Below are 27970 nucleotides of genomic sequence, written 5' to 3' on the forward strand. Positions count from 1 at the left end.
TGTTTTTTTTCTGGTTGCATTATCAAATAGATATTGATTGAACGCACAAAACCATTTTCTGGATAGTGCTATTGAGCTCCGCGCTGTGGGTCTTTTTCCCTCCAAGACACAAACATTTCATTTTTGGGTTGATGTAAATGTAAGCAAATAATAACTTTCTTGCCTTTTTCCTGAGAATAGCAAAAATCCACGTGGATGGTTTATGTGCGGAAGGGAACAGGAGGTTGGCAAAACTCCTTTTCCAGACCACCAAATGGAACAAGTCTTCAAACTCCCAAACTCAGCATCAAATATTTCAGCAGAAAGAGGAAATATGATGGCTTGACATGTGAGCCCAGGCTCAGAACTGCTTCCACTGCTCTTAGCTCTGGCTAAATAATTTCTTAATTGCTGTTAGGAGCACCGTATTCCCCCTGCTGCAGAGTAACAAGGATCCTGTCTCCTCTTCCTTGTCCCAGACCCTGTGGAATTGAATGATGGAAGCCAGAGGAAAAGCTTGTGGGATTTCTGCCCTCCAAGTATCTATCCTGCAGTTTCATTTATTTTTTTAAATATACAAAATGAGAAGTGGCACCAAGTTAAAAAAGCTTCGTTTGCTAGAAGGCTGCTTCAACGAGAGGTGTGTTGCCTTGCTTTAAAGTCAGCCGGTGTGGTAAAAGCACACTGAAATTCAAATTAACCATGGTAAAATAGAAAGATGTCACTCCTGGAGTGTGTCACTGCAGCTCTCCCATCTCCCAAAGTTTATCCTCCTCCTGCTTTACAAATCGGATCAGAAACAGGGAGCTCGGGTGGTGCTGAGAAACCAGGATCTGTGTCTGCGTGGTGCTGGATTCTGACTCTACAGCAGGAAAGTGGGTCAGCAGCTCGTTACGGGCAGCTCGATTTCAGTGTGATTTGGGCAGCTGAAGAGAAACAAATAGACCATCGATCAGTCCAGCAACAGCCCGGGGCCTCCGTGCTTTAATTACATGTGTTCTTGGCACCAAATTCAGCCCTGTTGAAACATCATCAACTTAAACGAAACTTCAAAGGGAGGAATTTGGCCCAATGTGTGGGGGGTTTGTTTGTTTGTTTGCTTTTTTCCCCTCTATGTTATTTGCAACAGTGTTAGATACATTAATAACTTTTTCTGTCTGTCCAACTTTTCTAATCAAGCTCCCTCCGTTTTCAGTGCTGTTTACACGTAGGGAAGAGAGATAAAGATAACTTTTCCTGTTAGCCCTTGTGACAGGAAGAAGCTTTAAGCAATTGTTGTAGCTTATTCGTCCAGGACAGGTGACCTCCCTCCAGCACAGCCCGGCAGCTCTGGATTTCACAGAAAAAAGCTGAGTGCTTTGTTTGGTTTACCAAATAGATGTTCTGATTATTGCTAATGCAGTGAAGCCCACCATAAGACGGGTCCATTTCTGGATGGGGCTGGTTATGTCGGATCGGTTTAATTGAAGCCTGGCTGCTCTAGCAGCGAAGGGTTTTTTTATATATTTTTTATTTTTTTAAATTTCTCCCCCCCCAAGAAAGGTTTCTGAGAGACTGTAAGCCCAAATATATTCAAGCATTAGGACTAAAACACAACTCTTGTCCCTTTCTCAAGCATGCAGAGAGGTGCAGTTGGTCGAAGGGTGCAGGAGGTGTTTATCCTAGGGAGCATCTGCAGGAGGAACCTCTGTCCGTTTGGGCACGTGGTGCTCCAGGGTGCGATTCTCCCAGCTGGAAACTAAAGGACCAGGGAGGAGAGACAGCATGAGGCGGAGCAGCTGCTCCTCTCTTTGCAGCAACCCATGCAACGAGAGCGAGCTGAGCTCCGCTGTCTCCACCGGCGCTCCCGACCACTCGTCCTCATAAGGAGCAGCCAGTGGCCAAACCTCTGGGGCAGATGGAGGGGCAGAAACCAGGGTCCAAAGCTGCAGCTGCATCCTAGCTTGGTCCTTGCTGTCTTCTGTCGTCCAAGCCAGCAGGGCCAGGGCCCCACAGGGCTCCCCAGCGATGCCACTGCTGGAGGACGTGGTCCTGGAGAACATCAGCTGGGTTGGTGAGGAAGCCCAGGGCAACGAGTCCTTGGAGCACGCGTTTTTCTCTCTGGATTATCAACATGTTCAAGTCCCCTTTGAAATCACTCTCTGGATCATGCTGGCATCCTTGGCCAAAATAGGTGAGACATCTTGAGAGGGTGAGAGGGTCTCCATGGGGATGGTGTGGGCAGGGGTGGCCTTTGCTTCGCCCTTTCTGCAACCTTGGAGCCCGAGATAACATGCCACATCCTAAGGATGGACATAGTGTGTGCCAGACGTATGGCACACATGGAAAATAGCTACCTGGTTGCATTTTAGATTGGAAATTATGGTTTTCCATCTCAAACTTCACACCTGTGCATGGCACTGCTGTTAGTAGGAAAAACATCAGGGGTTCCAGGAATTTAGTTTAACTGCAGTGCACACCAAGGTGCGAGTTCATCTCTGTGAGCATCTTCATCTTAAAACGAAGACTTCTTGGGCTTAAAAAAGGGTCCTCTGTCTGGCCAGCGGTGAGGAATAATTCAATCTGTGTGCGGGGTGTTATAGAGCTGCAAATCAAATCTCTGTGCATCAGGGAGGTTATCTGTGTAACAACAACTAAGAAATTATATTTTGTATAACTCGGATTTTCTTTTTTTCCCCTTCTTATTCTACAAAACTGAGCATAGGAAAGTGGAAATTATATGTATATTTTTTTCTTTGGGAATTGTGGTCACTTCTATTAAATTACTGCTATAAAATTTATTTTGTAGCATTTTTTTTCCCCTCTTTTTTTTTTTTTTCCTCAGACAGGAGTTTCTGAGATTCATTTACATCAGAACTTCTTTCAGATGGTCTTTTCATTTCGCTGTTCTGCATATTATATGATGAGATCTCAAATTTATTAACATGCATGAAGAAATAATAACGATCACAATTGTTTTTTCCTATTACCCCTATTCCAGGTTGGTTTGTATCAATTACTTTCTTTTAATAGCTCACCTTGAATACTTGTGGTGATTGTCAGTGTTTAACATTGGATGTTGCACAAGGCTACCTCATTGGACTTTTTTCAATGTTGCCTTGAGCTTTAAGTGTCAATGATTAAACAATATTAAAAGTGGCATCATTTATAATTAATGAGAATGCTTTTGTATATTTTTTTGATGAATAGAATCTGCATTGTGTTTAAAATTAGCAGTTGCCATTTACATTAGTGCTGAAGATGACATGCTAACTAGATTACATCATAAATAACTCCAAAGAATTTTTTATTTATGCAGATTAGTTTTTCTATTTGTGCGTTACCTAAAAATAGATCTTTAACCTTATGCTATGATGAAATGTGGTCTGAACCAATGGTAATTTTTACAAAGTTTTGTATTTTTCCATAAAATTTCAGATTTTCTAGCCAATTTCTGATTGAGTGGCTTCACCTTAATTGTGTGTGTATATTACTACTCCAAAGCGCAGCTTGCTGAAGGTGGGAGCACAAGGACCTTCCTCACCCCAACAAGGAGCTGGTTGATGCTATTCAGCCAGTTTGGGCTGATAAAATATAGATGTATATATATTTTAAATATAGATGTGTATTTTTTTTCATTCATCCCCTTCCAGGTTTTCATCTATACAACAAGCTGCCTTCTGTCGTTCCCGAAAGCTGCTTATTGATCTTTATAGGACTCATCATGGGGGGAATCATCTACGGCTTAAACGACAAGTCACCGCCTGTCATGGACAGCGACATCTTTTTCCTCTACCTGCTGCCGCCCATCGTCCTCGACGCGGGGTACTTCATGCCCAGCCGTCCCTTTTTTGAGAACATCGGCACTATCCTGCTCTACGCAGTTGTGGGGACAATATGGAATGTATTTGGGATTGGCTTTTCGCTGTACGGGATCTGCCAGGTGAAAGCCTTTCACCTCCAGGACGTGTCGTTGCTCCACAACCTCCTCTTCGGCAGCCTGATCGCCGCTGTGGATCCCGTGGCAGTGTTGGCGGTGTTTGAAGAGATACACGTCAATGAAAAACTACACATTTTGGTCTTTGGAGAATCACTCCTGAATGATGCAGTGACGGTGGTAAGGACCAGCCTTTGTTTGGAGTGTTTGATGTTCAGGAGAAGGATGGGTTGGTGCAGAGAGGTGGGATCTGCAGAGGGAAAATTATCAACAGCTTCTTCTAGCAAAGGACTCCTGGACCACTCCTCTGGCCTGAGGTCCTGAGAAGCTTTCAGGTGAACAGCTCTTTGACTGTGTGTCTGGGGACAGAAATGCATGGGAGTGCCACAGCATTCTCCTGGTAGGAGCCTGACCTCCAGAGAAGGACACTGACCCTTCACTGGCAGAAATCCCCGCAGTGTATTTTGTCATTGCTACATATGGCCATGTCTGTTGAATACGAGGAAGAAATTTTATAGACTGAGGGTGGTGAGAGCCTGGCCCAGGTTGCTTAGACAGGTGGTAGATGCCCCATCCCTGGGGACATCCCAGGTCAGGCTGGATGGGGCTCTGAGCAACCTGAGCTGGTGAAGATGTCCCTGCTCATGGCAGAGGTTGGACTAGATGAGTTTTGAAGGTTCCTTCCAACCCAAACTATTCTGTGATTCTATGATAATGTCTTGTTAACAGCTGATTTTCCTCTTTGATTTTCATCCAGGTGCTCTACAAGCTATTTCGATCTTTCTGTGAAATGCCAACTATCAAAAGTGTGGATGTTTTTGCTGGAGTTGGACAATTCTTTGTGGTTGGGCTAGGAGGAGTTTTAGTAGGTCTTATTTTTGGGATGACTGCCGCCTTTACCACACGATTCACCAAAGATATCCGTGTCATCGAACCACTCTTTGTCTTCCTGTACAGCTACCTTTCCTACCTCACCGCTGAAATGTTTCACCTTTCGGGGATCATGGCGTAAGTATGTCCTAAAATCTCAACTGTCCAGGAAAGCTTTTTGACTGTTTTACTGAAAACTATAAGAAAAAAAAAAAAGTTAAAGTAGGTTTGCTTAGCTGGAAATCTGTGCACAGCAGTGAATAGCAAGTGTAGAAAACTGTGGAAGAGCTGGGAGTTGTAACCATGTTTCACCCATTGCACAATTGCACATCAATGGTAATTGCTGCAAGTCATGAGCAATCCAGATGACTTCTGGGCGAGTTTCAGATGGCTGCGTATTTCTGTGGGTTATTGAGGAATGTTTATTTAACTCCATGTTTTTTGTTTGGAAACCCTGAATGTTCAAGCAGTGAGATGTCTGATGGCTTTGGCACAGCCAGAAGAAGCTTTCTTGGCATATTTTGTTATTTTCCTTGTGTGGCCCGTCAGAACTAATGTTTGAAGAGCTGCAAGGAGTATTTAATCAACTCCTCAGAAAGGTTTGGTCTGAGTTTACAGGATGTCTGTTCTAAACCCCTTCTCCTGATATGCATGCCCTCCCCGCCTGTTAGCTTTGGGTGATGTCCCCAAAGACCTTATGGTGACAGAGTAAATGAGTGACGGGGTCGGAATTGTGTATGCCTTGCTGGGCACAGTCCTGCTGTTGGGGAGTGCTTTGGAGATGTAACTTGGAGATGCAGATTTAGCACCAGAAGAAGTTCATACACAGCTCACGAGATTGTCTGGTCTCCTGAATGAGGCTGTTGTGTTTTCATGCCCCGTGTGTGTGTGCACCCATCATCTCTCCCCATCAACGCTGGAAATCTGCTGGGAAATTCCAGCCAAATCTGTCAGAGATCCAGGATCCAAAGGCACTAAACATTAACCATTTGCTATAGCACTATACACTCTTCGTTTTAGGAAACACTTTAGAGCACTGACAGTTTTTCTTCATGAAGCTTTTGTGCAACAAGGGTATAGCAACACGGGGCAGATGGGGACAACCTGTGTCCTGCAGCCGGGTCCTGTGCTCTGTCAGATACCATCTCATGTGTCCCTGTGGATCAGCAAAGCAAAACTGTTTGTTTCTGTAAATTCAGCCTTTCACAAATGGTAATTTCTAGACAATACAGCTAATTTATTTTTCTTTTTACTGGGTAGGTCTTCCAATAAAATCAATAATCATGGGCCAGAACCTTCATTTTTTAAGAGAGGGAACTGAGCTCTCTGCTGACCTTGTGCTTTTCACTTGCAGAGCAGGGGACAAGAAAAAATAGATATAATAATCCTAAAGGTCAAAGAAAGCTCACCTTGGAAAGCAGAAACAGATGAAAAACTGTGTGATTCAGTCCTGGTTTCTGGGGGCTGTCATCTGTTGCACTTGGTTCTCCTTCCTAAACTAAGACAGCTGGTGCTGGGGAATCACAGCCAACTATTTAATATTTCTCTAAAGACTACAAAGTGCACTTAGACTACATTGATAGCTACAGTGTAAACAACTGTAAATCTGATAATAGTGAAGATTAAAAGTAAATTAAAAAATTAAGTCAGGTACCAGCTAGACACAAGAATATCTGGGAAATCTATTTTAAAACTAATGACACTGCTTTGGGTAGAAACCATTTCTGTATCTTACAGATTTAGTTTCCTCCAATGGTTAATAGGAGCAATATTCTAGCATTACTGAAAACAAATCTAGCTCTGGGAATAGGTAAGAGAAAGCCTATTTATAGGAGCATGAAACAGAACAGTGAAATAAATATGCTGCATAATCATCATGGAGCAGAAAACATTCAGTCCTAATAGTGTCTCTTTCTATCAATCACAATCTACTGTACCCATTATGGAACCCATTTTCTATTCTTTTGAATAATGCATTGTTTCTAAAGCAAAACAATTGCAAAGGCAGCCGATTCCTGCACTGCTGGTCTTATAATTGCCAAATTATAAATGCCTCTTTTATGTATCTTGATTTCAAACAATTCATTTGTGACCAGGGAATACTGTATTATAAGAAACAGATCTTGGCAGTTCGTTTCTTTGAAAAATAATTTGATTGCCAAAAAAAATCAATTCCACATAGTCCACAAAAAAAATCTGTGAATGCAACCCAATCTGCTAAACAATTCTGCAAATGTTTTTATGTTTTTTTCATTTGACTTTTTTTTTTTTTTCCCCAGTTGGGAAAATAACTTTGAAGTTGTGACAGAACAGGACAAGTTTATTCCTTGTCTGTGAATCTGCTGTGAAGCCATATCCTTTTCCCAAGAAGTGTTCCCAAACCACAGCTCTGAAAGTCACTTGTCCATAAATACTTGTTAGACTTCTTAGTTCCTGCTTGCAGCTGTTTTATTGACTCTGTATCCAGAGGCAGATACAGAAAGAGAAGAATTTATTATTTTCATTGTAGCCTGTGGTTCAATCTCTGTTACTCTTTCTGGCTCTGTGCTTTATGCAAAGTGGGTCAATCTAAAGAGGATAAATAAAAAAAGACCAATTTCAGAATGTTTTAAAATATTGGTACATTTTCTTAGGAGATGAAAGATGCGAACTCGAAGAACATTAGATGTAAAAGAGATTTGAATCTTGGTCTCATGCTGCTGGGTAAAATGGGATCTTTTTCCCCAGTAAGAGTATCATGGCTTTTCTGAGTCTGACCTTTGGCATCCTGTGCCTTTTCTACGAGTCCTCTCCCTGAAGTTTTAATTTCAGACAAACCCAAATGTTTCTTTCTTCTAAGAGTGTGTGGGGTTTTTATGGCAATGAAGAAAACCACATAACAGGTTTGGTTTTTTTTTTAAAGAAATAAATAGAAGTGTCTTTGGGTTTGTGTTTGTTTGAATGCAAAGCCCAGTAACCAGTAACTCACAGTGGGCAGAAGTGCATGTTCATTTGAAAAAATGGAAATCAAATCTCAGAAATGTGAAGCCATTTTGCTATTGCTGGTACAATATTTAGAACAAAATGTTTCTTTCCAGGTTAAAATGTAGCTTTGACTCCTCAAGCACTCAGCTTTTTTGACCTTCTAAGATTGCTGGCCTGAAAATGTATTGATTTTAAAAAGCTGATGGATTAGGCTAACCACGTGTACCCTGTAACTTGAAAAAACAATTATTCACAAAAAATTGCAAGGTGGAGGTTTTAATTGGTGCTGCATGTTTCTGAAGTGACGTTGGATATGGAATATCTGAGGAAATCAAATGTTCGACTACAAGAGTCTCTCCTTCCCTCAAATATATTTCGTCTGAACAAAATAGGTAATGTGGGCTCCTAAGCATAAATCTCTTCAACCCAAACAGGGTTTGGCAAAGTTAAAGAGCTGAAAACAGTATATTGTGATGGGAAGAGTTGAATGTAGCTAATTTTAGGTGTTAATGTGAGGCTATGGTTAATGTAATACATTGTGAGTTGTTTATTTGTTAAAAACCAGATATACTATCTATATATTATCGCATTGTCCTGGTGGCCTTCCTGATGCTATTGGACTAATGTAGGAAGTGATTCACTGCCCAGTGAGATGTGTGCAAACATCTAAGGTTTGGTGAAGCCCATTTTTTTATAAATGACAATGTGTTGATTTTGTGTGCTTAGATAGAAAAGATTGTTTTGTTTTCTTTTTCTCAGCATCATTGCTTGTTCCATGGGCATGAAACGTTATGTGGAGGCCAACATCTCTCTGAAGTCTCACACCACAGTCAAGTATTTCATGAAGATGTGGAGCAGTGTTAGTGATACCCTCATCTTCATCTTTCTTGGAGTTTCCACCATTGGCGAAAATCATGAGTGGAACTGGCCGTACATTTGCTTCACTGTCATCTTCTGTCTCGTTTGGAGAGCGCTAGGTATGTTGATATTACAGATTTACTTGTTGTTCATGGGAGTGAAAAAATGTGATTCCATTAAATGAGAGAATGTTCCTGCCTCCCCCATCACCCTCTGCTGCTCCCCCTGTATGTGTGGTTACCACAGATGTGAACACAAGGACTGAAATAGCCGAGCACACATTTTGGCAAAGAATTTGAGAGCTAAAAAACATTCAACAGGATTTGTGTTTACAAACCATGGAGTCAGAGTGAACTCAAATTTGATAGACACTTCAAGAAATTGCTTAAATAAGGTAGGCCATGATTAGCAAGATGCAGCAGAAAGGGGTTTATTAGCTGTTAATACCCGCCAAGGTTTGTTTTAATAACTGTGCACCATAAATGCACTTGGAAACTTGCTTGTTAGTTGTGTGGATGTTCGAATATTTCATTATGATTAAGTGGTTTTCTGTTAAATTATTTACTCAGATGAAAAGAAGTTCTGAGTGAATTTGACATTTTTTAGCTCAAAAATTCTTCATTGCCAGACATAAGGAACATAGTAACGTTACAAAAGCACAACTCTGGCTCTCCAAACACAGCTCTTCTCATAGCACTAGTATTTTTGAAGTTTATTTCTTTTACAAACACCCTTCAGAAAACCAACAGTGATGTGGATCCAGCTAATTCCCAGTAAAAGTCAATGTCGGTCTGTGTCATCAGTTCTCAAAGTAGCCATTAATCTGCAGAAAATAAAACGTTTATCTGTTGGGTTTAAGATCACATCTTACTGATTTAAGGCTTGACGTTTTGTACCTTCCTGTGTATGTAGATGACTATTGCAAATGACTATAAATTACACCAATTGCTGTGTGACCTTACATCTTAAATTCATAAAGTAGAAATCTTTGAGTGAAAGATTTGTGAAGAAACAACAATTAACACAGGCAGAATATAGCTGCTTATCAAAGTTACTGCTTGGAAACTTTTGGAAATTAGAGGGCTAAATTGTTGCTGATGGCTTGCCTTGAGAACACTTGTAATCCAAGCAATTTAAGCATTTGTTATCACCAATTAAAGTAAATCAATTAATATTTCAATTCAGTTCTCGGAATCTGGCTCTGCGTAATCAAGTGAATGAAGTTTCTGAAGGAAATTCTGGTTTCCCATCTGGACTGTGATAAGCACAAGGCTGAGTTAAAAAACAAGAGAATTTGCTGTAAAATGAGCTACCTAAAATTTTGTAGTTGTACCAAGCGCCCCAAAGTGCAGCCAGTCAATGACATCTGTTATCTCCCGAAATGTGTTGGGAATTAATTTTCATCTCTTTGATGTGCTTCTTTTTTTCCTGCTTTTCAGGGGTTCTTGTGCTGACTTTCTTTGTGAACAGGTTTCACGTGAACACCATCACCAGCAAAGACCAGTTCATTATAGCCTACGGGGGTCTCCGAGGAGCCATTTGTTTCTCTTTGGTTTTCTTGCTTCCTGACTTTCGCAGAAAGAAGCTCTTCATTGCAGCAACAACTGTTGTCATCCTCTTCACCGTGTTCATACAGGTAAAAACACTATTGGTGTCATGAGGAGATGTAAAGAATGAGCGTGATATATTTACATTTTTTTTTCCATACAAATAACTAGTACTAAACCGTTAGATGGATACAAGAATTTACTGGTCATTAAAACTTTCCCTCCATTAAGTTATTAGGCATATAATAATTTTAAATTATTACTGAAAGAGGCAGAAGGTGTGAGAATGTGTCACTCATTCATGAGGTTGACTATCATTTTTTGACTTAAAGTATGTGCCATAGCATTTTCTGTGATAATTTGTCCTGTTGTTGATCTGGTCCTTCCTTACTGGGGTAGCAGTGGTGAAAATTGAGAAGAATTATGCTGGCACAGGTTTCCCCTCTGGAGCAGTGCTTCCACGTGTTTTATGTGAGAGCAAAGCCAACATGGATCAAACTCTACAGGTAGTTTGCTGTTTGAGCAAGGGAAGAACCACTTGTTGTTGTCAGCCAACACTGAGCTGTGGGTCAGTTCCCTGATCCCAAAGGTGAGAAGATAGCAGATACTGGAGATGCTCCAAAGCCCCTGAACATGGGCAGCAGGAATTTTGAAAAAGATTTATGGTTTGGTCATCTCAGTTTTGGTAGCTCACAAGTGGGCAGTTTAAAGGGACCTAATTTTAAAGGAGTGAGTTCTTAACATTTTCTGAGAATTAATTCTATTGTTTTGGGGCATCCAACAGCTGAAGCAACAACAGTCATTAGTTGTTTATCTAAATATTTTGTATATGTCTGAGATGTTTTCACATTCATGCAGCAAAGCAGCTGCAGTTATTTTATGATGATACAACAGAAAGGGGATTGTTTTAACTCTTCCAGCGGAAAAAAAATCGAGTGTGTTACTTGTTATAAAAGGAAGAAAAATAAGAAGCAAATAAAAAAGTTGTAACACTGTTGATTTATTTGCTTCTAATTTTTCTTTTAGAACTGATCCCTAAGCCCTCTTTCTTCCTGCTTCTCCTTCTGCCCTGGTGGTTCTTGGGTGATTTCCTACCCAGTGGGAAAGCTGCTGCAAGTGGGTGCAACCTGCCCACATTATGGGGTGGCTGTGGACACCTGAACTCCCTGCTGCCAGGGCAGCACTGGTTGTTTGGAGATATTTGGTTTATTGTTTAAAGCAGAAATGTACTATTTTTTTTAATGATTATTTCTTAATTGATTTATTTATTTTACTGTATTTTTTACTTTTTTTTTTTTTTTTTTTTTTTAAATTCTATCTTTCTAAAGACTGATTTCTGCTGCCCAGTTCCACAGAATATCTGTAGGAGCATCTGCAACTTGAGCTGCTGCTGGGGGGAACATAGGAGAGGTGCCACATCTGTCCCCTGCCTACAGCTGCACAGCGGACAAGGAGCCAGGGGGCAGAACTCAGTGCTTGCGTTGCTCTCCTTACTAATATGCTTTTATTTCTCATGGATTCTTAACCAGCACGCCTGCAGGTGTACGATGGAGAGAGGTTTTCTCTCCCTTAGGCGCAGGCTGAGGGTGTGAAGAGTTTTTGTGGAGCAGCAGCTCTTGGCGTTGCTGTGACATCTAGTGGCAACCGCGTTCTTGCAGCTGTCTGTGGGGTAAAGATTTTGGATGTGTTTTCTTGTTCTTCTCTGCCCAGCAGCAAGTCTGTAAAAGCAACACTCCTTTTGGGATTTATTTCTCCAAAATACACCTTTTAGTTCACCTGGCAAAGGTTGTGACACTTGAGGAAGGGATATGGTGGAAAAACTGGGATTGTCTGGTCCTGAAGCGAGCAAGGCTGATGTCTACCTGGTGTGCACTGTCCCGAAAAGTTATGAGTGGGTCTCCATAGGGCTGAAGAGAGTAGGATTTGGGTCTGGGAATGATGCTGTGCAGAAAAGCTGCCCAGGAGCGCCACTGCTCAAGTGCATGAGGTCACAGAATCGTTTTGGTTGGAAGAGACCCTTAAGGTCATTGAGTCCAACCATAACCGAAATCTGGCACTAAACAATGTCCCTAAGAGTGTCATCTATACATCTTTTAAACACCTGCAGGGATAGTGACCCCACCACTTCCCTGGGCAGCTGGTTTCACTGCTCGAACACCCTTTCCATGAAGAAATTTTGCCAAATATCCAATCCAAACCTCCCCTGGTGCAACTTGCAGCTATTTCCTTTCATCCTATCACCTGCTACTTGGGAGAAGAGACCAACATCCTCCATGCTACAAACTCCTTTCAGGTAGTTGTAGAGAGCGAGAAGGTCCATGGAGAGCTGCTGACCCAGGGCTGGGCTCCTCCTCGTCCCCTTGGATGGAGGCAGCAGAGCACCCCCTGGGGCTTTGCGAGATAGCAGGTCACAGTGACAGCTGCTGAGTGGCCCCATGGCTGAGTATCATCCTGCAAGAGTGAATTCCTTCCATTTGGCCTCTCTCAAGCCCTCAGGTGTGGGTGTTGGGTGCTTGGCCAATGCAGAGGGTCGGGGCTGAGTCTCTGCTTTCACATGTCCACCTAGTCCATACCATGAGCTGAAAAAATGGTCAACAAGTTTGATGTGCCCATGGGCTGAGACCTGCAGGGCAGCTGGACCAGGCATAGATTTTGGACTGAAAGGAGAGAGCGGGGGCCAGGGATGGGGGGAGCATTGTTAGGTGGAGGTTGACAGTTTTAAGATGCAAATGTGGGTCAGAAATTGAAGACACGGTCACTGGGCATGTCCACTCATGCGGAGATGCTCTTGAGTCTCAGACAAAGGCTGTTCTAAGGCAGCAGTTCTATTCTGCTGAGGCTTCGGAAAATCCTTCCCAGGACTGGGAAAAGGGCTTTTGTGTAACCTCAAAGCTCAACTGGTGATGTCATCTCCATGCTAAAGGGTGAGAGTTAAACAGGGTACGTGTACAGGGCAACCCCTTGACCTTCAGCCATTCAACAGGAACATAAGACCTCTAAAGCTGGACTTAGCTCAGGCTCCAGATACCTGCAGTATTGCGTAACTGAGGCCACCACAAGAATGGAAACAGGGTGGAGTAAACTTAAAAGCTGAACCAAAAAGATATTGCTGTAGGTCAGCACAGAAAACAGACGTAAGAATAACAGAAGCAGGTATTGAGGATGGATGCTCAGAAATCTGGGTTTGCAAATGCATCCTACAGCTTCTGGGGTCCTGCTGCCAGCCACATTGATGGATGCAGGACTGAGGAGTCTTGTCGGAACACAAACCCACTTAATTTTTTTGGAAATCCTGACCATTCTGCCCTAAAATCCTCATGCTACACAGACTGGTGACCAATGTGTGAGCAGCTGGGCTTGTCCATACATGGGCCTATGAGTGCATTGTATAACCCAGGTAACTTGGCTGTTTTTGCCTTTCTAACTGGGTTGCATAAGGCTCTTGCCACAAGAAGCGCGGTTAATGAGTTTAAGAAGGCTGACTAAGCAATTGTCGAGTCCTCAACACTTCCAGGCAGGCCTGGATATGTGCCACATAGACCAGAAAGTTCTCCAGGGAGCTGTGGGCTTGTCTGGAATGTCACAAAACGCTCTTATTGTTCTGCCTTTCAATGAGGTTTAAAAATTAAATACCATGTTCTCCATCTGAAGTTCACTCTCTCAGCCTATTTGCCTCGGACCTCTTCCATCAAATTGTTAGCAAATATAATAATTGTGAAGAGTTTTTGTTGTTTGCTACGGGATCCCTGGTGGTAGAAAAGCTTTGTATGAGCCGTGATGGAGTTGTCAGGATTGGGTGATGCACTTCAGATGCGTTGTCCCTGGTGGGTGGAGGAGCATCCCAAGGGACCTACCAGTGTGTCGCAGTCTGCTGACCTGAAAACAACCTGTGGGATTCCCATCATGCTCCCAAAGTCAGGAAAGGGCCAAAGGAATTAAAATGTTTCTAAATTTTGGAATTCTGATCACAAAACTCTGAAATGTCACTTTAAAATGAAACCAAATGCAGCTGGTTACCCAGTGAAGGCAAGAGACCAAATTGCGTAGTCTCTGCTACATTTTTGTTGTATCTGTTTTTTCAGAATTTGAATTTTATGTTATTTACTCCGAACAGCAATGCTTTTTAAAATCGCTGTTAGCTATTAAAATGACACATTAATTGTTTCTGCAATTAAAAATGTGTTCAACTATCCTCCGTGCCAGCATCTGTGACATTCAGAAGTCATAAACATCAACCACTCCATCATTTTTGCTGTAAACATGTCCTAGAAAAGCCATTTCATACCGAACCCAAACTAAGAAATGCACCACAACAGCATTTTAGAAGTTCATTCATGAGGCTTAAAGGATGTTAAAACTCTTCCCTTGACCCTTCCCACCAGGTGGATACTTTGATTAGTAAACTTAGCCACCGACTGGCCATTTAGATCGTTGGAGTAATGATCTGTGACATATAATACTCAAAAAGTTAGCAGCCAAATGCTGGCAGAGGCTGTATGCTGGCAACTCTCAAGAACTATCATCGTTTCAGGCATTTGAACTTTGAATGTTTCAAGACCCTGTCCATCTGGTGGGCTACCAGCAACAGCAAGCCACAGGCTTGACCTTGAAATTATTATTGGTTGACTTTTTGTGGTCTTTGAGATGCCAAATGAGGAGAGTGGAGCATTTCCCCTGTCTCCCTACCCCAAACCTGAAGTATGTGGGCTCCCATTGTCAGGCTACTACCATGAGCAAACAACATGTTTGACTTACGGTTGGAAGAACAGAGTTTCTAGCATTGTCAAAGCTTCGCAGATTTTTATCTTGCTAATAAAACCGAGTAGATGAGAGACGCTGGCTCAAACAGCAGGTCTTGTTCTGGCAAAGAACAAGGTAGCTGTGGCTCATGCCCATGCTGGTGATTTTGGTTCCAGTGCAGGAACCACTAAGAACATTTGATGTGAAGAAAAGCTGATTTTTTTGTCTTTGATGCAGGGAATGACCATCCGTCCTCTCGTTGACTTGTTGGCTGTCAAGAGGAAACGAGAGAGTGCTCCCACAGTGGGAGAGCAGATCCACATTCGGGTAAGTGATGTGTCCATCAGCACACATCCAGAGCTCCCCAATATGCTTTGCTGATAGCAATATGGCTCTTCTGAAATGTGGAGAGCCTCCAGGGGCTCTACAGATCTGCAGTTTTACCTGAATCTGCATCAGGTCAGTCCCTTTCCAGCCTTGAAATTCTATGCACCTTCCTAACCATGGGTTATTATTTGCATTGGAACAGCAGCCATCAACTCAACTAGGCTGATGTTGCATTAGAAGGTGCACAAACATGACAGGAAAAGACAGTCATTCACCCCAAAGTTTATACTGGGACCTAACTCCAGCTTTTCTGCTTCTCTGTAAAGAGTGATAGAAAATGAGACTTGGTTGCTTTCAGGGTTAGGATCTTCCGTATGTTCACTACTCACTTGACCACTATCAGTTTGGAGATTTTTGCAAAAAAATTTGGGAAAGGGAGGGCAAGGAAAACACCATATTGGAAGGAATCACTCAAAGTTGGAGTTTAGTTCACCTTGCTCTTGCTATCCAAACATTGGCCTTTCTAGTTACAGAGGACTTCTCCACAGAGTGGGTCACCTCCATGAGAATGCAAGGTCCTCTGCCCATCCAGCTCTGGCCAGGGATTTTTTTAATGCTGTCATACTCCGAATCTAGTGTAAAATAATGTTTCTGAATAAAAGTGTATATGCCCAGTCATATTTCTGTAGGTATGGTTCCTTCAGGAATATTTTTGTCTTATTTTTGGGTAGCTAGAAATAAAGACATTAGGTCTGAGGACATTTGTAAAACCTGTTTGGCATCCTCATAATTAGGTTGTATTACAGGGCTTTGTCTGAGGTTAACGGAACACTTCAATAGGCTGAAGAGGCTTTTCCTATCATGAACAGAGGATACTTTCTTCTTTTGTTAGTGTATGAATAGTAAATCATCTCTGGAAATGTGTTTATTAGGAAATGTGAGCTGAAAATGACTAAGTACCAATTAAGTTGAGAAGGTAACAATGCAGATAGTTGGAAACCAGGCACGCAGAAGCCAGAAGTGGCTTTCTGCCTCAAATTTATTTCTCTGATCGAATTACCAGGACGGGGGCTGTCATTTTTCAGTCCTCAGACCACAGAACTGCTAAAAGCAAATGTGAGGACTCTCATCCTGTGCTGGCTGCAAAGTCGAGTGAGCTGCTGTGGAATTTTTCTGCCTCTGATCCCACAAAAAGAAGTTATTCTTACTAGAGCTTGAGGAAGATCCAGGGACATCAGTACTAAGGTGTGGTGGGTCATTGGCTGTGGTGGAGCAGAGACCTCTCCCAGTTTAGAGATACTAGCAGGAGGGAAAACAGTTTGGGAAATCAAACTGGCATTTTTAATACAATTTTAAACAGTACTAATACTTTTGTATTAGGCAAGATATGGCCAATGATTTCATTCAATGGGAAGTGCCTGGGGAAAGGCAGTATTTATTACTCAAGTTAAAGCAGCGTTTGTGTTATCTACACCTGTATCCTGAAGATACAGATCTCCTCAGACAAGTTGTCCTCAAAAACCTCAATATGAGTGTTTCCCGCTTATCAAGACCCAATATGCAGGACACGGAATCCATCAGCCATCCTGTATGTATCATAGAGAGCAGATCCACGTCCGTCAGTGATTATTCTTTGCTTGTGCAGACCTGAAAGCAGCCAAACCACTTGTAGTGCTCCAGAACCGAGGGATGCACGTGGATGCCTGGATGGGGAATTAGCCTGACATCCCCCCTTCTTGTTTATTGGTGCTGGGTACTGAGCTGAAAGCATCCCCAGTTTCTCTGCTGGCTTTTGATGTTTGCTGACTGAGTTCATCACGTATGCGATACATGCAACCGGTGTACAGCAAAATCCTCTCTTCTGTTTAGTTCTTGGATCATTTGCTGGCTGGCATTGAAGATATATCTGGACACTGGGGACAGTATTACTGGAAAGACAAGTAAGGATTTGCCAAAATACAACTGTGTGTACACGTGTAGAACAAAATGAGGCTGGTTTCTATTCCCTGAGTTTCCCCTGTGGGTGCTTGAGCCTGGTTCATTCTTATGGCACAGCCAAGGTGACAAAGGGGTGGCTTTTCCTTGACCAAGGTGCAGGTCTCATATTGTGCTTCAGCCTAAAAAGTCTCCTTTCTCCTCTCCTGTTTTGTTTGTCCCTTCTTGTCCAAAGAAACCTGCCGGAAATGAGAGGGCCATTCCCTCCTGCCTGCCTGTCCATGTGGGAGCTGAGGACCCCAACCCTGTGTGTGCACAATTAATATTGAAAATAGGAACTTGCAGTACTTGGACAGGCAACCACTTGTGGACTGACAAATTACAGATGATCTCTACAGATTTCTGTAGCAAAGTATGCAGTTTTTGTTAAGTTCTGGTAGATTGTACACACAGGAGAATTTTTTTAAAAAATGCAAATAACATAAAGTATACCAATAGCAATCTACCAGGTTTTATTCCTAGTCTGTGTAGACACGGATGCAGCTAACTTCATGGTGGCTGCTAAAGGCAGCTGGCAGGGGTCTTATTGGAAATGCCAATGCTTCAAAATGCCACTAGAGGGTTTGGGAATCGCTGCTGCTGAGCAGTGTCCTGGCTCCTTGTGAGCAGGTTTGTGAACAGCCAACAACAGCCCAACTGGAACATCGGCATTCGATACCGGTCAGATTTTTCCCTAATGTTGTGCTGCATTTGAGCAGAAAGTGAGAGGAAATGGCTCAAGGGAGAATTTGGAAGTGTTTAAATCTGTTGCATCCCTTGGGGCTATTGCATGTTACTTGTAGTGCTCAGAGTTTGCAATAAATCTGACACTTTCTGGGGGGGGTTATTGTGGTTGGCAAAGTTTTAATATCATAGCTTACGTACTGGAGTGCAGAAATAACGAAACACTGACTGTTTGGAGCAGTGATTTCTGGAAAGAAGATAATGGAATACAATGGAATATGGGGCAGTCATGGACTGTGAACCTGCGGACTTGCTCAGGTCCGTTTTGATGCTGGGCAGTCACGGGAGGAGGTGAAGCCCATCTCGGTATGTTGTGTTTTCTTTTTTTTTTTTTTGCTCTTTCCTCAAACAGATTAGAATATTTCAACAGCAAATACCTGCAGAAGATCCTGCTTCGAGAATACGACCAGCCGAAATCCAGTATTGTGCTTCTCTACGAAAAACTGGAGCGGAAACACGCCATCGAGCTGGCAGAAGCCGGGCAGCTGGGCCATGCCCCGTCTCATCCCTCCTTGCTGTAAGTTGTCCCCTTTCTGTCACTCCTCCCAACCCTCCCACTGCGGGGAACAGTTATGGAAAGCTTTTACAAACTTCTCTGCCTCCTCTGCTCTTCCCTGCTGGGCAATCCTATGGGAGGAGCAACAGAGCTTGGACACATGCAAAATAAACACTACTTAAAAATGAGAAGGTGGGTATTAAAAATGATCAGGTGGATGAGCAATCTGCTGGCATTGATGGACAGTTTCTGATATTGTGCATGGAGACTCATCTCTGTCCCCCGCAGAGTACACAGAAATGGTGCTCTGAGGAAGAGGCACCTGCACCATTTTTGACACCTTTACACTATTATGCGTGTTGAAGGGACCCAACAGCGAGAATGAATATCGGGCTGAGAGAGCAGGGTCAAATATTTGCAAGTCAGAACGGCTGGCTCATCTCTCACAGACAGTTTCGCTCTGCCACAGCTCTGTTACCCACTTAACCCCGGAGCACACGCTGGCACGACTCTGATGCAAACACCAAATGCCGTTTCTGCTGTGAGCTCCAGCTGTGGGGATCAGCACTCGGTCGTGTCTGCTGGTGGTGGGGTCCCAAAGGGCTTTGGGGATGCACCAGTTGTGCTGCTGTGCATCTCATAAAATAAGATGTTCTGGTTTTCTTTGCAGCAACAACGACAGGACTGTCATAACAGACAAAAAGTTGGAGGATACTGTGAATCCGGATGTCCTGGAAAATATACAGGAAATATTGGCAAGGAACCTGTACCGAATAAGGAGAACGGTATAACTCTTCCCACAATCTGTATTTTAGGTGTCCAGTAACAAAAGTTATCTCAGTTATCCTAACAGCCTGAGCAGATGTTATGATTATTTACATAATTACTAATGATACCTCTTTGTGAGCAGAGAATAGTTGGCCCTGTGAAGCCAGACCCAATTTCCAAGTCAGTGGCACGTCTCTGTTTGCAGCATGACAGCTTCTGAAAGGTTCACCCAGTCAGCCTATAATTTCATAAAATATTTTAGGCATCAGTACCCAGAACCAGAAAGGAGAAAGGAGGAGCACGTGAATCTTCAGGCATCAGGTTAGCAGATCCAGCAGCTGCAACAGCTCCTGGCTGCCTACAGGACAGAGCAGGGATGGAGTTCTCCTCGCATTGCATGGTTTTTCAAGAGAGCACAGTCAGTGAGCTGCAAGTGAGAATTAATCTGCAGAGATTTTAAAACTGGTTGGCAGTTTTGCCATGAAACTAGTACAACTGGTAAATGATATTGAAACCACTTGCTGTTTACAGAATAAGTCAGGAATAATCTATCTGGGGTTTTACACAGCATCTAGGACTGTGCATTGTAATTGCTGCTCACATAGTGGTACATAGAGCCTTATCCTTGAAATCCACCTAAGCCTTTGTTTTATGGATTATGCATGAAATACCGAGTCCTTGGGGATGTGGCTGGTGGGGGCAGCTCAGCACAGAGGACTCAGTCACCCCCTCCTGTCCCTTTGCTGAGCTGAGAGAAGCAAATAGATAAGACTGGGAGGAAACCTGTAGGAATGGTGAATGGGGTGGAGATGAAGGCAACACCTCCTGTTTGCATTTCTGCTGAAATCCAGCCTCATCCTTGACAAAGTTACCTCAATTCCCACTGATGTTAGTAGATTTCACTTTGGTTAGTTTATGCCTTTTGAAGCAGGATTTATCGTTCCTGTTGATGCTCTTGCATTATTTATATGTGAGGGTGGGGCTGATATAAAATATTGGATGGCTGAGCAGAGGCCCTGAGACGGCTCTGGTGGAAGAAACCTCTAATGGAGTTGTTGCACTAAGTTGGTGTGTCGCCTGGACTAGCAGAGATGCATCTCAGTCTTGTCATTCAGCAATTGCTTGGGCAATTTTGTATTTTAAAAAGGCAGAGTTTAGAGTGCCATCTTCCTTCCTTGGCTCTTCTTCCCTCCATCTGTACCTCTCATACTTGGGTGGATCAGTTTGTCTTCATGGCTAGATGGGGTGGTCATGGAGAGTGACAGACCTGGAAGACACAGGCACTAGTGAAGGGATGAGGGATGGTCCTATCCCAGCCCTGGTCTCTCTGGTGCAACATGCAGGGACCGGCGTACAGCAGGCACACCCTGCCTGGAGACACCGAGCCCGGGGAACATCCCAAGGAGATCCTGATCCTCCGGCACAAGAGCCTGCGGGTGGAAGTGAGCGGAGCAGACATGACCGTCTCCAGGACGGAGGTAAGAGGCAGCGGGGATGGCTTGGACCTGCAGAGGCCCTGTGCAGGTATCATGAACACTAGCAAGAGTGCTCTTTGTTGCTGGTGATATTTCCTTTTAGAGATAAATTTAGTTGCCTTAAGGAAATAAAAAAAGTGTCTCTCAATCCTAAATTGCATTCCCATGAATAGAAAATACTGAGGGAAAAAAGCCCAACTCCTGACAAACAAATGAGCTGTCTTGGGTGCAGTGCTGCTCAGTGCTTTGTGAACACAGGCTCCTAGCCATACTAGGAAAGTTATTTACTGAGTAAATGTTATTAATTGGGCTTCAGTCTGTGGATTTGGAGGTCTGTTTTTCCCCTGTTTTCTTTTCTGGGAGATTTTGTCAAAGGCGGGAATTTGGTGCACCCATTGTCAGCAGTCCAGATGGACTGTAAATATTTGAATCTGTTTGGTATTTTTTTTTTTCCTCCCAACTCTTTTGAAAGGACAGAAGCACTATTATGAGCGTTCTTATTTATCCTGGAGGTGAGGTTTTTGTTTTTAAAAGCAGTTCTGGACAGACTTAAAGAAAGTAAAATAGAGGGAAGTGTTGCATACTGATTCCTGCGAGAACCACTTCAAGTCCAAATTTACTGCTGGCACAGCTCCATGACAGTTCATTTTTTCTGAATTAAAAGAGAAACATGGTAAATACAATGTCTGTGGCTGGTGAAGACTTTTGTTGACTTCTTTGGAAATAATGAGAAAAGCTGGGCAGATGTTTCCCCTTGGAAAGACGAAATGGGTCAGGAATGGTGCACAAGGAGCAGACTTGGTCTTCTCAGTTCCTCCCATCCTGTGAAACTCTTAGTCTTTAGGAAAAGCAATTAAGTCCTGCCAGTATTTTGCTCGCAGACCCCCAGGTCAGCAGCAGTAACTGCTGGGCGGTCCCTGAATTTCACCCACTTCTCTGAATCTTGGGTTTTTGTTCAGGCTAAAGCACCATCCAAGTGCAAACCTTGGTCTCTGATCTGGGCAGAGAGACTCCATCGCTAAGGAGAACAGAATGACCTTTAAAAAGAAACAATTTATTTTTCTTTATTTAGGTAGTAATTTTCTATGACAGCACAAGAACTCAGGACTGCCACAGGCTTTTCTGCACTCTGATTTCTTTGTTCAAATGCTGGTCACTGAAGAGCCCACCAAGAACGGCACCAATGCACCAAATTCTGCTGCGTCTCAGCCCTCTGTTAACAGAAAGGTGTTCTGGCTCTTGCAAACAACTTAAAAGATTTAATTTGATCATTTACATGCTGATTGGTACTTACAATTCAAAATAGATAGGCAAGAACATGGCATGTTCCTGTAGAACATTTGGTATAATTAAACTTCAAAAGAACAGCAGCAAGCTAGTGCTGATTTTAAGTGCGATGTTCCAGACTTTTAAGGACATTTGATTGTTAACCCTTGTGCTCCCATTAGGTTCTGAAGTACATTTCATAGGAAATTTAACACCTTTGGGAAGACCTTTTCTCCTGTTAGTTTGAGTTCTTACAGCTGGCCTTTCAGAGGACAGAATATTTTGGGGAGAAATTGAACAAAAAGTAAATTTGCTCTGTCTCTATACTGACCCATGGACGGTGGCTAATACCCTGTGGGGATGGTGAATGGTGCTGTGGGTTGTGCAAGATGCCAGTTTGATGCTGAATGCCACTGGCTCATAGGAATAATTTGTTGGTGATAATTCTACCCCTGTACAGCAGCTACTTTTGCTTTGTGCTGTTGAAGTGAAGCAGATTTCAATACTGAGGGCTGATTCCAGTGACATCTGTGAGGGTGACTCTAAGCCCCAGCAGCATCCCTCTGCACCCTAAAGGAAAAATCAGGCATGCTTTGTGTGAGCAGCAGCTTATCTGCTTATGTTTCAGAATAGCTGCCTCATTTTACTGCAAATAGAAATGAGGAAATACTGAAAAGTGATGGGATGATGTTCTACAAGAGCCCTGGAATATTGGCACAGGGTGGGAGGGTGGGTGAACACTGTTACTTCACACTGCAGAAGGACAGACTGCAGAATTTGTCAGCAGAAAGAAGGAAAACTGAGCTGATAAGTAGATTTCATCCCATTAAAAGTAGCTCAATATTTTAAATTTCTGGGAAAAACGTAAACCACTCAGATTTAGTGCTATGCCAAGTTGACAAGCAAATGGCATTTTCATGTTTAAAACAGAGATGAATGAAAAATGTGCCTAGTTAGTGTCTGTGAATTTTCTAATTGCCAGATCTTTTGTAGTCCCAAAGGGAAAGGCTTGGCCTTCCAGGTTTTGAGTCAGCAAAAAAAACCCAGACGCTCTCATGCCACACATTTTTCTATTCTGCATTTCACCACGAGATGGAAGCATTACAACTGTCTTTGCAAACCCAACTGGAAATCGAGGAACAAACTCCAAGCAAAAGAGCACTGAAAACCCTCCGGTGCTGGTGAAACACCTGCATGGTTTCTATTGCCAGTCTATTGAAAAAAACTTTGGTGATACATTCCATCGGTTAGGTGGTGTGAGCTGAGTGAATAATTTAAAATCTCCTTGGTTCGATAGAAACACTGCTTTTTCTACTTGCTGGCTGTTTGCATATATGGTGTTTTTTTTTTTGTTGTTGTTGGTTTGTTTGGTTTTGTTTTTAGTGAAGTTGCTTAGTCCTTTGCTTTTAAAATATGAAGCTCTTGTGGCTCAGTTAGATTCGTCTCAGAACTTACTAGGTGCTGGATAATGTTTTTCTCCTGTATCAGCCACCACAAAATAAGGTATGTATGGAAGAGCATCTTTCTATAGGCCTATGGCTCCACCAGGCTGGGGAGGAACCAAGAGTTAAGGTCATCTCTCCTGATGGACAATCCATCTCCTTCCACAGTCAGTGTGGAGAAAACAGTGTCCTCACCAGTACAGGCACTGGTCTGTGGTCAGCACTTTGGCTTTAGCTCGGTTGAACCATCTCTTCTCTCTAACCTGGATGACTTTAGGTACCTTGAGGGTCTACTGCACTTTGGGTATCTGCCTTTGCTTTTACAGTAAATGCTGCCTTAGAAGCCCCTGCCAAGGAAGTGTTGCAGAATGAATAGAGAAGGCAGAGAAAAGAAGAACAATCCTCATCCCTCCCAAGCCAGCGGCGCAGGTTAAATGATTTACACCAGGCAGAAAAACCTTGGCAAGACTATGAGGTGACTTCAGATCTGAATCAGAGCCCAGAGGATTAACTCCAAGACTATTTCCAGCAGAAAGTTCACCTTCCTCCGCCTGAGGACAAAATTCCTGTCTAAGGCTGATCCTTCCCGGAGCTGGGCATCGCGCTGGCTCTGAACGCTGCTTGGATTTTGGGCTTGCATTATTTTAGGCAAGGATCCAGTGCAAAGTACCTTGTCAGGGAGGTGTCTGAGACCCAGGATAGCTTTTATTTATCACCGAGCACCCAGAAAATCCTTGCACCTGTAGCCAGGCAACTTTGTCCTCTTTTCCTCTGCCAAAACACAAGTACACTCCCCCAGAAGGAGCTTATTTGGAGCTGCCTGTGAGCCATGTGCGTAAATGACATTCTGCCTTTGGTAATTATGTCGGAGCCCTTTCATGGAACATACTCTGAGAATCGTTAAATGCCCCTGGGAATGGCTTTCCAGGGAGCCGGGCGATGCTGCTGGAGCTGGGAAGGCATTGTTATTAAAATGGTCAATAAAAGTGTGAACAAGGGATGGAGGGCAGCGGTCCTCGTTAGGGGAGGGAGGAGAATGAGCCAAAACAAAACAGAAAACCAGGCTGGGAGGTGTCCAGAGTGATTTTGGCAGTCTCTGGGTTTCTGGACCGACGTGCCAATTCACAGCTGCGTAAGAGACTTATTCCCAGTTTACAGAAGCACTGAACAATTCAGGCAGCATTGTGCTACCAGATTTATGTATTTTTTTTTTTTTTTTCCTGGAGGGTGGAGATTAGCACTGGAGTGAAAGGACAGGGAGCTCGTTAGTGCAAGCTCGTTACCTGCCTCCGTGGCGAGCAGCCAAGGTGGGGAGCAGCCAAGGTGAGAAATGTCCATGTTCTGGGGATGGGCTTCACCTGCCCTGTCCTCCCTGCTCCAGGGCTGCTCCATCCCATCCCATCTGCTGAGTCGCTCCTGGAGAGCTCAGACCTCTTCCACCAACTCAAAACAAATCAGCATCTGTAAATATTTCCTGCCATCTCTTTGGCCTATTTTTAGCAATAGTTCTTGTTGTTTTTCTTGGCAAAACAAATGCAGACGGAGTCCTTGGGGATTGCAAATGGCTTGTTTATGAAGCAGGAGTGTCGTTAACAGACCTGCTCGCGATCTTCATCAGTGTATTAAACTCCTTTTCCTCTTTAATCACAGAAGGATGATTCCTACTTGGCGCAGGGTGACTCCAGCCCGCAGCCCAAGCTGTGCCGCTCCTTCACCGGTAAGCTGGGGGTTTCTTCATGTTCCACCAAAGACTCAGATGTTCAGCAACGATTGCAGATTATTCCACTTATGGTGATGCTAATGCATAAGCTACAACCTTATAAAAATGAATGCTACTTCAATAAAGTTCATGCCCAAATACTTTCCAAAAATTACAGTATATTTTTATTTTGCTTGCTAAGTGTTATAAAAATGCATTTTGAGTGTCCCATTAGCAGCACTGTCTGTTTTGAGTATCTGTTACAGAAAGATCAGTGGCTCAAGACCTCATGTTTTTCTAAACCCAAGCTCAGTTTTTAGATAGCTGAAAGCTTAGTTGTCATATTAAATAAATAAATTACAAAAAGTTTAGTATCAGTGCAGCCTCACACAACATATAGCTGGTTGGAACTGTAGCCAGCATCATTTTAGCCTCTGAACTGCAGTGAGATGTTCAGTGGGAAACTGAGCACTGAATTTTTATGATACTTGGTACAACACCTTTTAGTACAGTCACAGCTGTAAAAGTGATGATTGAAAAGATTCAGTGTTTGTTGAAAATAACAGAAAAATAATAGTCTCCCAACACAGGCTGAGATAGGTCAAGGGGCAGGGTCTAATATTAACATACAGAATATTTCTTTTTTACATAGGAATTGTAAAAATATTTAAGAAGTAAGAAATTTTCCTTTCAATCTTTTTGTGTCCTATTTCTAATATTGTCTTCCTTTGTAATTTTATTTAAACAATTAACTGAACCCTTGCTAAATAAAGAGCCATAGAGTAGCTGGTACCTTACTGCAGGTTTGCATGAGTTGATGGAAGGAACACAACTGTGTGACATTTGTGTGTGCATAACACAGACATCTGCTGGGAATGTAGCTATTTTAATCCATAGTTTATCATAAATGTTTAAACTGTGTTCTTCCTGAGGAAAAACATGAGTGTAAGCAGAGCAAAGTGATGGAAAGCAGCGTTGCTGGGTGGGTTGTTTTTTGCCCCAGGGACAATGTGAGCACAACAGCCCCCAACATCGACCCTTCCATCACGACTGCATGTACCTCCCAAAAAATCACTTAACACAACAAAGTGAAATTATAGGTGCTCCAGCAGGACACCTGCATCTTGAAAAGCTATTTGAAGATAGTCACTGATATGAATTTTTGTTCTGCAAAGTTACTAATGCAGTTTGACTGAAGAATGACGATATTTATCCAGATACGTAACCTGTTTCAAAGTACAAAATAAGTTTTAAATTGCCTTTTTTTTCCCCATTGAAACACTTATCTTTGTCTTCTGTTTTGTAACTGGAAAGTGATCCTTGCAGTGGAACAGCTCATCCCCAATGAGCAAACTGCCACCTCAGTAGCTCTTGGTATTTCTTCATTCCTGTTGACCCACAAAGGAGAACATTTCTCATACAAGTCTGTGTTTTTCTATTCCCGCAGTGGGGAATGCAGAAAAGGTTCGGGAAGTGGAACGGGGCCGCTCGAAGTCGGTGTGTGTCATCCCACCACCCCAGCCCTGCGATACGACCAGGGGCGAGAAGAGAGAAACGGAGAAGGAACTGACTTTGAAGATGTAAAGGCACAAGTGATGACACTGGTGTCCCATGAGGGGTCGGACTCTGTTGCATGGGTGGCTACTATACGTGTAGATAATGTAAATAAGACGAGTATTGAAAAGGACTGTGTGGACAGGGCAAAATATCCCGAGCAGTCTGCATCAAAGCGTGAACTCTCATTGCATGATGCTGGGTTTTTAAAGGGAACCAGGGGAAATGATGTGGAGCTGAACACTAGCAGTGCAAGGTAATGTCTGTTACAAAATCGGTTTGTTCAGCCTGGGAAAACTGGTGGAGCTGTCTGCAGCTGCAAGAAAGGATGTTTTAATATCAGATTCTCTCATTAGTCAGCAGGAATAGACTAAACAGCAGAAGAGTTTAGATTATGTGTTAGGAAAAACTTTATCATCTCCAGGAGAGTTTTCCACCAGGAAAGAGCAAAAGATCTCTTCTGCTTCTCAGGGTCCTGACTATGAACGTTAATGACGTGAAGTCCAAAGTTAAATCATATAGTTAAATAAGATGTTATGTCACCCCTTTTGCAGAGCAGGTGCAGGTAAACCCCAGGGATAGGACCTGAGGAAGACAGATCCCTCCACATTTGCGTAATTTCCTTTGAAACTCCAGGTAAGTGTTCAAACCTTCGGATTCTTGTCCTTAGCTGAACCCAATAGGGTAAATTTTAGTATTGTAAACATCGGCATTTTTCTTTCTCTTCCCTTTCCTCTGAATTGAAGGATCCAAGAGTATTTAATCTGAACAAGTGGCTTTTTCTGAATGAGAAATAAGATAAACTGTAGGAATTTGCATACTCCATGATGCTTTTTGACTTCCAGAGCCAATCTGTTACGTGCAGAAATACTTCATTAGGAGACCACTGCTTAGTACACCGGGGATTTTGTTTTAATTTAAAGACAGAAAATTGTGTATATTGGCTTGGCAAAGCTGTGGAGGTCTCATTTTCATTTGAACAGGCTCCTTTACGGTGTCCTGACATAAGCTGATGTAGTTAACTTTGACTTGAAGGCCACTCTTGACTGCCCCTTCACTGGAAATTCATCTCATTGTAAAATGAAAATTGAACGTTTTAGCATTATATGGTATTTCATGTGTGTATATACATATTTATTGATTTTTCTTATAAATCCACTGTCATCTTCAAGACCTTTACTAAAATTTTTGTTTGTGTCTTCGTTTAATCCATCTTGCGTGGGAGTCACGTGCATTTATCTACACTTTGTTTAGAAAACCGCCCATCTTTGATGATGATGTCATATACATGTACTACATTTCTATCTCAATTAAATATGCTGTGTTATGAAGTTATCTAAGAATTATTGCC

At 42.8% G+C, this 27970-nt stretch overlaps 1 protein-coding gene across 1 annotated transcript; it reads left to right on the top strand.

Moving 5' to 3' along the window:
- Positions 1 to 697: 697 nt before the first annotated feature.
- On the top strand, positions 698 to 27881 carry LOC136106083 (sodium/hydrogen exchanger 2-like). The gene is given in 14 exon segments (XM_065846130.2): positions 698 to 958; positions 1847 to 1913; positions 1916 to 2152; positions 3612 to 4075; positions 4653 to 4903; positions 8489 to 8706; positions 10027 to 10223; positions 15112 to 15201; positions 17071 to 17141; positions 18272 to 18436; positions 19086 to 19200; positions 20527 to 20661; positions 25017 to 25083; positions 26513 to 27881. Coding segments are annotated over 14 exon segments (2475 nt in total). The 3' UTR covers positions 26650 to 27881.
- The last annotated feature ends 89 nt before the right edge of the window (positions 27882 to 27970 follow it).

The sequence above is a fragment of the Patagioenas fasciata genome, chromosome 11, assembly GCF_037038585.1.
Source record: "Patagioenas fasciata isolate bPatFas1 chromosome 11, bPatFas1.hap1, whole genome shotgun sequence".
Lineage (NCBI taxonomy): Eukaryota > Metazoa > Chordata > Aves > Columbiformes > Columbidae > Patagioenas > Patagioenas fasciata.